The sequence below is a fragment of the Astatotilapia calliptera genome, chromosome 16 (genome assembly GCF_900246225.1).
Source record: "Astatotilapia calliptera chromosome 16, fAstCal1.2, whole genome shotgun sequence".
Lineage (NCBI taxonomy): Eukaryota > Metazoa > Chordata > Actinopteri > Cichliformes > Cichlidae > Astatotilapia > Astatotilapia calliptera.
In genome coordinates, this window is record NC_039317.1 from 18,040,778 (window position 1) to 18,054,220 (window position 13,443).

Consider the following 13,443-nt stretch of genomic DNA (forward strand, 5'->3'; position numbering starts at 1 on the left):
ATTTGTTGCAAAAACAAGCCTGTGACCTTTCACAGGGGGTGGTGGAGATGCTGGAACTTGTTATCGCCTTTGGTAAAAAGGCAAATGCCTCAGAGAAAATGCCTCAGCCTTCCTACTTTAACAGACCGGGCTTTACCCCCAGGATCGACAAAATCGACAGTGTGCCTTATAATCCGATGCACCTTATAGTCCAAAAAACACGGTAATTTTATTTATGTTATTGAAAGCACTGCTGTTTATCAACTAATAGAAAAATTATTTATAATTTCAAACTCGTTGCTTTTACTTAATCAAAATAACGAAACTGATTATTTTGAGGTTCAAACCAAAATATTGTTTAGGAATCATGACTTGCATCTTAAATATACTTTACTGAGGATTGTTCGCAATTTTCAAGCAACAAAAATAACTTTTGCCTACAGCTTGTGGGGTTTTTGACTGAGGATCCAGTATTGAATGATCAAAAATTTAACACTGCAGGTTGCCTATTGGTACCTTTGCTCCTGCTGTTGCTGCAGCCATTGAAGCTTAGTAACGTGTGAAATTGTTTGGTAAGAAACATCTGTCACATTTTATAGTCGACAGAACAGGGCACCATCACAAGCTGTAACAGCATCACAATTTCAGAATGCCACATATATTATTTATCCCAGCTGTCAATCTCTTGTTAATCTCAATCAGTGTATTTTCAAAACCATGCATCCTGTTCAGGGTCACAGGAAGTTGCCAAAATGAAGCCTTGGAGCGTAAGGCATGAAGGAGATTTCACAAATAAATATACCCACCCCCACTGATAATATAGACACTATTTCACTTTACCTGAATTTCTTATCAGCCAAAAACAGGGAGAATTGTAAAAATAATATATACATTTAAAAAAAAAAAAAAGATGTTTGTGTTGCATTTGCACTGTCTGGTTTATCGAATTTTACTAATAAATTACAACATGAATGTTATCTATTGTTAGTTGCCAGTAAGACTGCTTTCTTAAAACAAACAAGTCTGTTGGACTCCTAAATCCAATAGAATGTCTACATTTACTTCACTAAAAAAATTAATTTCTAACATGGCGCCACTTAAATTTCACAGTTTTACATTTCTGCCATTAATTTTGTAGCAATGTTCATTTTGTCTTTATTAGAGCACTTGTCAATTGGGTTATTGTTCCCTGGTGCAGATTAAATGCCAGTTCTATATCTTTTGGCTCTGACATTTCATGCTCATTATGGGATGAAAGATTTTCAATTAGCTTGAAGTCTAACCACAAAAAACGGTATTGACTCGTCTCTCGGTGTTAAATTGTCAGGAAGGTTATTTCATGTTCTACACATGCAGACAAATTACTGTAATATGTAATCCCATGTAGATCACAACTATGCTATTACTTAGAAATAAGAAGCTTTGGTTTGAATGAACTCAGATCACCTTCTGCTATCACATACTGTTGCGGACTTCAAGCTGCGATATTCATCTTGATTCTTGTGGCATCTATTCAGACCAGCTTTATGTTCAAGATACTGGGGAGGTGAGAACTAATCCAACCAAAGAGGGAGAAATCCTTTACACCTGGAGGCTGTGCCCTTGATAGTGACAATTTTCCTCACAACACTGCAGGAAATAACACCCTCTGATTAAATAAATTCAAACTCGTGACAGAAGTTGAGAGAGAGAGAGAGAGAGAGAGAGAGGAAAAAAAGGCCAGTTCACAGCCTTACCTCCATTTATCTACAATATGAGTGTGAGGCTGAGAGTGACTGTTATGGCATCGCCAGAAGCAAACTAAAACAGATGTGTGTACGAAGAGCAGCCGCACTGCTCCTCGGAAATGTGAAATGTTTAGAAAGCGCTACTTTTGTACCGCACTTTCACAGGAGGAGAGAGAAAAAATAACTGGTTCAACTTCCTCGCTTTTGGATGTTTTCTTTGATGTTATGTTCGAAAACAATTATTTGCTGTTAAGGCTAGAGTATTAAAAAAGTGACAGGAAAAATTGCCCTCCACAATCATATTTTTCCTTTATATTTCTGTTCATGAGACAGAGGAATGCAGATGCATCCCAGTGAGGAGATCTTGAAAGTTTTCTCTCCTTTACACAAATAGCATTGAACGTGTGCTTGCTGTGTTTGCCTCTAAGCAAGAGATTAATTAGACAAGTAACTAAAATCTGACCAAGAGACTTAATTTAGAGGCTAGAGCTTCTCACAAGCTCCGCTAATATCCGATTTAAATATGTTGATATCATGTTGTCATTTCACATTAATTTGGAAAGATGCTGTTCTTAGAACTTCACTTGACAGAACATGAACAATAGCATTCATATGAATCAATCAGCCATGCTTCTACTGTGAATACAACATAATATTTTTCATGTAGGAACTAAATGGATAGTTATGGTTTTAATAAATATCGTTTTTAATGCCATGCTGCGATATCTATTTCTTCTTTAATGTTACGCTGAATAAATCAAATCAAAATAAATCATTCAGTAGATTAAATGGACTCTGCTGCTGAGTAGCCAGTCTCTAATCCGTTTGTTCCCACTGGAGAACAAATCCTTGCTGATTTCTCACAATTCCACCCCTACAGACAAGACTTGCTCACTGCATCCAATATGGGAAAAAAGATGCCAGCTACTGTATCCACACAAAACCTTATTGTTATGATAAATGTAATGAAAAAACAGTTTATTTTGTCAAATAATTTGTAGTTGCTTTCTATACACCATTTATCATAATAAACACGCCTTTTTCAAAAGCAGTCTGCGAGCAATTTGATGAGATTAAAGGTAGGATTAGATTTTAATTACACGAATTAGCTGAAGCATGGAGCGACTGAGGAACAGCTGTCAGGCTGTTCACCACAATCAAAGGCTGCACTGAATACAGTCAGGATGCACGTAGGATGCATAGATCATGCTGCTTTTTAGATAGATTGCCTATTTAGCATTGCTTTGACAGCGTTTATTTGTCTTTGTGCATTGTTTAACTCTTTTTGTTGAATAATGCTTTGATGTTTTTAACTATTTTTTAATCAGGCTGTCTGCACAAATTGATGTCTCCTACTTCTCAGATGTTTTAAATATCAGTCACACAATCGCATGCCCTGGAGATAAATATTGTGCTCTGTGATTTAGATCATGCAATATGTGCCATTATCACATTGTATTATACCTGTGATGGAACCTAGTCTCCCGCATATTGAGATGCTTACAGCGACTTGCCACTGGACTAAAGTCAGTCCAACGTGAACTGCTTATCAGTGCCAGGTTTTTGTTTTTCGTTCTGTATTTTTTTCTTTCCCTAATCTAGTTGCCTCGATGTTTACTGGCTTCTGTTGCTCGCTCACTTTCCCTCTTGAGAGAGAAATGTCTCCACATTGGAAGTGATCTCTATCGATTCTATCTGCTCATTTCTTTTTAATTAGGTGATTTGTTTCACTTGGTAACTGTATCCAGCTACAAATTGTTTATTGAAATTCAAGACAGCAACAAACCCTTTCTTTTTGTTTTAAAAAAAAATCCTCATGAATAAAATATTGACAGAAAAGGGAAAATAAAATCTGTACTCACTGAGAGTGGACAGCCCATGGCTGAAACTCAGACCACACAAAAAGTTTCTACACACAAGGACACTGAAAAGATTAGAATTTTATGGTCTAACCAGCAGAAATTCGAAACACTGATAGAAATCACACGCTTCCATTTCACTAAAATTAAGCTATTCTATTTTAGGCCAACTGGGTGATGCAAGTTGGCAGCCAAACCGAATGGGTCAAACACAAATCCGACCCGGTTTGGTGACCTCGCCCTAGAATTTGCCCATTGAAAGCATTTTAGACATGGTCACCTTTAGTGATTCGATATTTCTGTTACTCATTGGAATTTAATTTAATGGTATTACTTTTTTAAAAATAGATTGAAGCAACTCTTCATCTCATGTGACAAAGGAAAAGAAAACTGAGCGTTTGAGTGGGCGAGCTGCACTGAAAAAGCTAAAACTCATCTCGAGTAATGAAAATTGTCTATGTGTGGATGCACTATTGCAAATGGAACTCTGTGAATGGTCGTGACAGCCAAGAAATAACCTGTGACTGCAATCTCCCAAGAAATAATATCTTAATATTAGGAGTCTTTACTTGAGGAAAAGTATTTCCACTTATGCCACACTTGAACGGTTCCATCCATGCAAAAGTGTATGTAAAGAAAAATGAATGTTTTAATATATTGTTAAATCATAACTGCTTATCAACTCAAAGACTGGAAACAAAGCAAACAGCTACGCTTTTCCTGGAACTTTACAGAACATGTGATTAAAAGCATTTAAATAAATGGTCAGGTTATTTTTGCGTGATAATAATCGTTGCAGACTTAGAGTATTCTGCATTTTTCAAATGGAAAAAAAAAATTCATATAGCTCTGGGCTTTTATTAACCTTTTGCCAAATGGTTCTAAGACAAGCCACAACGATTAGACAGAGCAGACAGCCATTATACATCCATTTAACTCCACAGGTGTAGGTAAATGGCTTTCAGGCACAGCAGTTCTATATCACTGCTGTTCAGGGATGGAAATTAAGACCACACAGGACGAAAGAAAAACAGCACCAGAGCATGCCACTCATCTGACACACTGATAATAATTTTATTTTTTTACAAATTGGGCCTTGTGAAAAGTGAAGACATTGATAGCCTGTTATATATGAGATCTCTACATATTCAATTAAACTTCAGCTCTCCGGGATCTGAAATGTCAGCTAAATATAAATACCCGTGGCTGAGTTTCACATTCTGATTTTCAATCACCAGTAGCACTGATTGCACAGTCAGATGTGTTATTAGGCACACATCATATTAAAGGTAGTTTTCTGTCTCCTTTTTTCTTGGAGGTCATCGAATAAGTTCTTGGGGTTAGCGCAGAGATTTACAAAAAAAGCAAACTTATTGATTTCTGCTTTTTACTATTAAAAACAAATAGTGTTAAAGGTTTTCATTTCAGGAATAACAATGTAACCGAGCGTTAAAGTACATAAAAATGGCTTATTTGAGTACCACTGCCAACTTATCACTGTAAAAGGTGATTAAAAAATTAAACATAATTAATTATAGAACAGTTGCCTTGAAAGAGTTTAACAAATAAACCTTTATGACCGTTTCCTCTAAAATTGCATGTTTCCAGATTAAATCTAAATAATTATTTATATTTGCCAGCTAAACAGAAATAGCTTTGTTTTCCTATTTAAAGTTGCTAAAGATAGATTTTTACTTTAGCTTACCAGAAATTGCAGTTATCTTTAATATTAATCTAAAATGACATTTGTGAATTTTAGTGTCTGTGTGTATAAAATGTAGAAACCTAGCTGTGAGAAAACCTTTAAAACTAAGAGCTGAAGACACTATATTACATAATAACTTCCTTACACAGGACTTTCTTCTGACCGAGTATTGACAGCCTGTACCACCCTTGTGTGTCATTTGCCTGCAGAAGTCAAATAATGTAGAACATACTGTGCTTTTCTCAAGGCAGCACCGGGTGAACATTTGGAGGTTTGTGTGCACTGGCATCTGTAGGGACATTAATTTACATTCTGTTTTATAGTTATTTGCTTGTCTAATCACTCACAGTTACATGAAGATGTGGTTGAGTGGATCTAATTACATATTCTCTTCCCACCTGTGTAATTAGAAACCTGCAGAAAGACAGGGATTTTGTGGTTAAGAGAGAGAAATTATACTCTCCAGTGTGTTTATAACCAGCAAGGTCTATTATTGTCTGAGCTGCATGGCCTGTCCAGATCACATCTGAGCATTGTGATGCACCCTGCAACATGAGGCTACAAAGTGAGAACAGGAAAGGCTGGCTTCAACATAATTGTGGGCAAAATACTAGAAACAGTCCAGTCAGCAAACCATACACAAAATTTCATGATATCTCCAGCCCCATTAGTAACACGATCTGATTGTGAATAGCTTGTTATCGGATTGTGTCTCTTAGTTTGATTAGCCATGCAGTACATTGTCAATGTTGCTCTTGGGTTTTGCATTTTATGTCTTGCCTACTGTTTTAGATTGCTGCCATCATCACTGAACATGAATTATGCTAAATGATTCAGGCTTTGTTTTTGTACAAGACTGAGCTATTTGACTGACTCTCTGTTAGCGTTTAGATCAAAAGACCACTGGGACTAACACTGAAATGCTAACATATGTCACAATGACATGGCAAAAATGCTGCGGATTAGAAGGCAGTTCTCTGTGTTGCCTGCTAACTGCTTTTCTATAGCGGTTAAAAGGCAATTTTTTGTAATCACCAAATAAACAAACAAGGTTCAGATAAAGAATTTCACTTTTTTTTTAGTTATAGTGCATAAAAAACACCAATAAATCATTAAACTAAATCCTTAGAGGAGTGAAAAAACTGTACAAAATCAATTAAAAGGGTACAAAACCATTTGCTTTTTGTTCCTCGTGTATCAATCTCAATATGTGAAGTTCATGCATGTATCTGTTTCCCGCTGTAGTTTCTGTTTCTCGCTTACATCTCCCCACTTGTGTCATCATCTTGATTGTCTTCAGCTGTGTCTCGTTAGCATCCTGCTTCCGATTCTTGATTACCCTGTTGGGCATAAAAAGTACTGCGTTACCTTTGGTCTCTGTCTCAGTGACTGTAATTCTGTCCTGTCTTTCATCATGTGACTTGTGGTTTTAATTTTGTGTCGCCTTTTTTTGGATATTGTTTTGTTTTGTGTGTACTTTTTGCACTCAGCCTCATAAAAAGGCTTCCTTCCCGTGAATCCTGCCTGTCTCCTGCATCGAAATTTTACATCCTCTACATTTTACTCCAAATTGTGTGCATAGATTTGTCAATCTCCTAAGGACGCTAAGGAAAAAGTCAGGATATTGTTAATCTTGACTGTCTTATCTAATCTTGCACTAGATGTGTACAAGATTGTTTTTGGGGGGGGTTTTTGCCTCATGTTAGCAGCAGAGGAAATGATCTCTAGTAAAAGATTTTTTTATTTAGGGTTAAGATTTAGGCCCCAGCTTTTCTAAATATTGCCTTGTGTGCCTTTATAGTCTTTATCAAATGATTAATGAACCAAAACGTCTAAAAGTTGGTAAAGTAGACTACTCTTTTGGGAAAAGAGGGGTCAGTTTTTGTTTTTTTTAAGTAGCCCGTTAAAGACATTTTTAACATTTGATATAAAAAGCAAACAAACAAACAAAATAAAATAAATCATAATACTTGATACATTTTTTTTCTTTATGGCTATTAAACCCTGGGCTGTGCACATATGTCTATGTTCAAGGACTCCTTTTCTTGATCATGACTATGTGTCCAAGGGACAATATGCCTCTTTTTTTTTTTCTTCCTTTCCATTTTTATACTGTTTCATAGCACTATTAGTTGGTTGACTGAACCACAGATGAGGTATGCTTTACAGAATCCAAATCACACTAGAGCCATTTTTCATCCTGTGGAACTCTTCACAGGCAAAGAGCCATAGATGGGCTTGTTCACTTTCCTTATTTGTCCTTGTCTGCTGGAGGTTGCTGCTGGCTGACATAGCCTGAATTTAAGTGGACATCAATCTCGATAAAGAGGCAGAGGCAAGAGTAAGGCGGGGCAAATGAGCATGTTTCATATCACAAACTGAAATATTAACCTCCAATTTGAAGTAAAAATAATTGGCTCGTGCTGTGGTTTCGAGGCATGGTGTCTTTTAGATTTCTGTGTCTCTATCCAGTAAGTCACAGCTGTAAAAACCCCTGCTCAGAATAGGACAAGATATGTCTATTTGCATGGCTGTGTCGTGTTGATAACAAGATTTCCTCTGGCTGGCCAGTAGCCTATCTCAGTGGCGCAAAAGTGATGCAGGGAAAATTTGGCTCAGAGTGGCAGCTGTGCCACAGTGGACTGGACTTCCTGCACTCCTCATAAATGAGAGTCATTAATTCTCCATGTAGGCAGAGTTTTTCACATGTAGCGCAGGAGCCCATCTCTCTATAGGACACAGCTATAGTCCTAGCCTCACTCAACCCAGAACCACATCTTATTCTCCGGCTTTCTTCTTTCCCTGCCTCCCCCCGTGACACTTTCTGCTTTCCCTCAGCTGTGTATAAAGACAAAGTTCCCAGGCTAGCTCTCTGTTTGTTGAGCCCATCTGATAAGTTGCAGATAAGTCACCACTGCTGGGAAAGATTGCCATCGTTTTTGATCCTGGAGGCACTCTTCTTTTCTCCTGTGATGAAATACAAGTTGCTCCCAGTTGGCGCTGCTGACCTAAATTTTCAGTATTTGCAACTGAGAGCTTTTAAGCTTGAATTTAGATATACTTTTACCTGTGTTTGTTTTTGTGAGCAGACATACCTGGGGCAGTTGAATGAATTTGCATTATAATCACATTAAATAACAAACAATATGGAAATGCTACTTTCAGATTTTTTTTTTTTAAGGAATATAAGGACACAAAAAGAAAGCAGTCAAACTAAACTGCAGTACGCTGTTAAAAAATACTTTTCTAAAAATGATTGCCATGGCTGCTAATAGACAAACAGCAAAAATATTTTTTCTTTGGCCATTGCAGGTGTTTTTTTTTACACTTAGACCATATGGTTACACAGTTGTGCACTTGAAGTGCTGCTGTAGAAAACCATTTGGCACTGATGTAATCTGTATATTAAGATCTCAGCAAGAATCACAGGCCATTTGCAATTCACAGTGTAAACAAACAGAGGGGCTCTTCAAAGGCTCTGACTTTGACATAATTGGAAAGGAAATGGAAGCAGAGCTGAGCTAATGTTTCTCAGCTTTTTTCCCCTGCCATTAGTGATCTAAGGTCCCAGAAGAATGAAAAGCTGGACAGGTCTGCTATCAAAGCACTAAAGTGTAATTTAGATATTCTTTTTTTCATTTGTTTGTTTTGTGTGTGTCCGGGGGGGGGGTATGTACAATATTTGCACTACAGTATGTTTTCTCATGTCTGCAGCTGGCTTTTTGTGTAAGGTCAATTACTTTTTTAATGTTTTCTTTTCAGTCGCCATTTTTGGTCTGTTCCCCATGGAATGTTATCTATTCCTTCACAGTTTGGGAATACATTATTTTATTTTCCTATGATGGGTGGGGCGGTTGGAGTAGCAAGCCAAAAGAAATACATAATTTATTCTTCAAAAACCAACAAGCTACTTTTGGAATTTTGATACAGATAAAATAAACTGTTAAGGGAGTCATGGAGCATGTACAGTGAGACATCATTGTTTCTGAAGTCTCCAAATGACAGGATTATTATATTTAGGTACAAAGTAATTGTGGAGTACTTATCCACAAACCAGCCTTCTGGTTTGTGGATGGAGATGCATGTTCTGTACTGTCTGCAGAAATGGGCCTTTAGCTATGAATGAGTGGTTTGGTGATGTCCAGTTACCTGTGGCACGGCAGTCAAACTCAGAGCTGCCACCGTACAGACTCTAGCACATCGATATAAATCAACATTAGCAGTGTTTCAGTTTACTCAGTGAGCCTTTAAAGGGCAACAGCAGTTTGCCTAATTAGTCTGAGGTACTGTGCAATGTGAACCATACAGAGTTGTACATATTAGATCATGTGAATGCAACATCCTTTTGAAAAGCTTGCAAATATGTTCATTAAAAACGATGAAAACAAGTGCAGATGATATGTTAAGTGTATCATGTTCAACAAGGCCCTCTGGCTTGTGTCCACACAATATTAATGAGCCATTGACCTTTTTCACAGCATATGTAAATAAGTGCTTGGCTTTCAAAAGTTCTATTAAATCAATTACTCATCAGCACTATTCACTACATGGAGCCTAACAGCATTTTGTAGACTTGATTGAGTTGATCTACATAAAAATTGAATTTGCCTCAAGAAGCATTCATGCTCCGTAAGTGTGCTTGCAGTCTGAGATGGGAAGGTGGTAAATGACAATACTGTGCAGCAATCAGAAAAGAAGATGTAGTAGTTTGCAAATTGTAAACCGTTTGTGTCCTTTTTGTAAAAAGCTCCATGACAATATAGCAAATATTGTCATGTTTGTTTATGTGCTCATCTGCAGAGATGTAAGCCAAAGAGAGGAAACATATCTGCACTTTTAAACCTGAACGGAAGTGTGTGTGTGCGTGTGTGTGTGTGTGTGTGTGTGTGTGTGTGTGTGTGTGTGTGTGTGTGTGTGTGTGTGTGTGTGTTTTCATAAATAATGAATTAAAAATTCCTAGGGAGGTTGACATATTTTTTCCAGTCAATTAATTGCTTCAATATTAATCAGAGGTAGGCATAGCATTGCACCATTAGTACAATTAGTACCATTTTATTACTTTTTCTGTTGTTTTTCACCTTCTGTGAAAACCAAAAGAGCCCAAAACACAATCAACTGAAAGCAGCTTCAAAATAAAGAGAAAAATATTCAAAAGCATTTTTTAATTTACCAGTTAGATAAAACTATGCACTGCGTTTGGAAACACAAACCCACATAAACAAAATGTGAGCAGTTATAGCTGGCACCTAAATAAAGACCCATTGCAATTGCACACCACTGAATTGAGCAGCACCGCAATGTAAATGAATTCAGGGACATGAGTGGAGACTTTTCTTTGTACTTGATGATTGTGGTTTCTGTTTTCACAATGAATTTCTGGCATTGTGTCAATCATACAGTATTTTTCTTGCAGTGTGTTCTTTACTATTATTGGACTGCTACGTTTACCAAGCACGTAAACAGGCCTTTGTAATTTGAGATGGACCTTGCAGTGCAGTCATTTTTTTTTAATAGTTGCTGTACTGACAGTTATTTTTGTCTGTGAGCACTTTACCAACTGTGTGTTTGCACCTTTGCTCTTCTTCCTTCAACACCACACCTTTTTTTTTTTATATAACAGATGCCATGCTGCTGGTGGCGCAGAGGCTAGAGGGACCTTTCAACATTGAATCTGTCATGGAGCCTATTGATGTCAAGATTTCAGAGGCCATCATGATTATGCAAGATAACAGTGCCCAGGTCTCCTACAGGGTATGTCAATTAGGTACATTTCTCTAAGAACCAAAGTAACACTTCAGACAGGCTGACGAAGTCCAACTTCGTCACAAAATGAGGAATAAGCTTTGCTGGAAGTCATACTGGGCTGTGACTAAGGTGTGGATTACAACACATTCTAATTAAGTCCAAATTTAGGTCTTGTATTTGAATTATATGTTTCAAGTTGGTCAGATAATCTTAGTTCAACTAACAGTAGTTAATGTGTTTCCTGTGTTTTACTGCATTTTTCTTTGCCCACAAAATTGTAGACAGAAAGGAGGAAGAATATTTTTCTGCCTACACTGAATTAGATGCCCGTTCCAATTCAAAACTAAATGCTCAGTTGCCTTTCCCATGCACCAGATGCCGTTTTGTTTATGGCTTAAGTATATGTGGTGTTTTACCAGAAGCCCGTAAAAATTTAACTCAACAAACTTAAATAGCACTGGTCACAGCTCCTAGTCGGATCACCTATCAACATGGTTGCCTCAACTTGACGTAAAGCACTGTCACACCGGTAGTCAGGGGTGAATCATTCACAAGACCTTATCCAAACAGTGTATTTTACCTATTTTCTGCATCCCAAGTAATTTAAACTGTTGACAGTTGGGTACCCATGTTCTTGTAATTGTAGGTTTTTCAAGGCTGTGGTCAGCCAAAACCCGCAGGAATCACTAGGTCTGCTCGTGGTGTTTCGGATGTGTTCAACGCCCGCTTCAGGCCCTACAGCCCAGAGGAGAGGCCTACCACTGCAACTGGCACAAGCCTAGACAGACTGGTAAGAAGACAAAAGCCAATGCTTTCTGTTTTCAGACAAGACACTGCTTCAGTGTAAACATCATTTATCTTTTTGACTTGACACTGTTGATTAAAGCTGGTGATTTGCCATGGTAAGCCCCCGGAGCCGGAAATTAATTCTTTGTACTTGTCCTCCATTCAGACCTTTCTATCGATTTGTGTTTGTTAACGAATCAACAGCTTTACCCAAAGACGGCATGGGAAGGTGTGATGTACTGCATTCACTGCCCTTCTCATCCCCGTGCACTTGGCAAACAGAGAAGGGGAAGAAGGGAGATGGATAGATTTTTGTGAGGCTGACCATATCAATTCCTTCTTGAAGGCGCACCTTTATTTTCTGTCAGATAATCTGTATGTTTGTTCAATAGGATCTTGATACATGAATTTCCATCTCAAAGAACCTTGAGACCTAAAATGCTGCATCGGGGTAAAGGTTAACATGGGGGTGGCAGTCCAATTTGGCTGAGAGACAGCTCTGATTGTGTATTACTCCTGCAGCATTACTTCCTTTTACCCTTCCTCTCTTATACCTGGCCTTTCGCATTGAATCTTTTCAAAATGTTTCCGCTATGCTTGTAATATTTAACCTTGAAAAGGAGAAAATTATTCAGTCTGTTTTGGTGAATGGCAGCCTCATTTCTCATAGTTTTTAAAACCTGCCAAATCGAATGTCTTAGTTCTCTGTGTGAGGTTAATAATAGGTTATTTAGTTAATGGGTACATAATTTGAAAAGCAGCCTTTTTTTGCCATCTGGCTCTTGAAATCCCACAACAACAAATGAGCTATTTGTTTTATTCAGTCCTAATTATGTTTTTGCACTTTATCTAATTCATTCTCGATGCATTTTTGATGTCTTATATACAGCAGTTGGCTTTTAAGCGTTATATGTCCGTCAGTGATTTCTCCCACCTACGCTGAATTAATTAAGATTTTCTGTTTCCCTGCCTTTATGCTGCAAACCAGAGGATTGTTTGGAATGCGATGCAACACAGTGTAAGGTTCAACATTTTATACTTATGTTTTTGCTGGGACCGTTATCTTGCACTGTTTTATGCATTAACTGCAAGGAGAAATTGTGTTGTTTTTTTTTATTGTGTGGATGGGGATGCACACACACTCCTCTAATGCTGTATTCAAAGCATTAGAGATTTCTAGCAAGCAAGCATTGGGACTTGTAAATCCCAGTGGTATGCAGCACTTGGTGTGCTAAGTGTCATACTCTCATTTTCATCTCCCAAGGGATTCAATGTCAAATACTCTCATTAAAATGTTTCCTGTGATTTATAAGGTGCTCTAATGCAAAACTCTTCGAAGCTTGATAATGTGGTATATCGTGGCATCAGAAGTGTCAGCTGTTAAGCACAGCGTTTTACAGTTGAGTGGCTAACACCGCAGGGATTGTTGAACACATGCCACGGTGTTCTCAGCTAGTCAAGATGCCTCTCCAAGATCCAACACAAACGTTCATCAACCGCCGCATCTATTCGAGACACATCCTAGTCCAAAACTCTCATTTCTGTAGCTAATAGAGTCAACTCCACAAGGATCCCAACCAGTCAGCAAATGACCTGCTCCGTCACAGCTGACAGAAGGGAGAGCTGTGAAGTCTTGGTGGGG

General features: G+C 37.9%; 1 protein-coding gene across 2 annotated transcripts in view; it reads left to right on the forward strand.

Annotated features, from left to right (window-relative positions):
- LOC113007382 (glypican-6-like) overlaps positions 1-13,443 on the forward strand; it is an 80,688-nt gene that overhangs the window by 40,884 nt on the left and 26,361 nt on the right. The window contains exons 5-7 of one of the 2 annotated variants that reach the window (XM_026143876.1): positions 10,891-11,021; positions 11,662-11,805; positions 12,790-12,819. In XM_026143876.1, coding sequence (XP_025999661.1) covers positions 10,891-11,021; positions 11,662-11,805; positions 12,790-12,819 — 305 coding nt within the window. The remainder of the gene's footprint in view (positions 1-10,890; positions 11,022-11,661; positions 11,806-12,789; positions 12,820-13,443) is intronic. The other variant, XM_026143877.1, reaches the window with a different exon arrangement.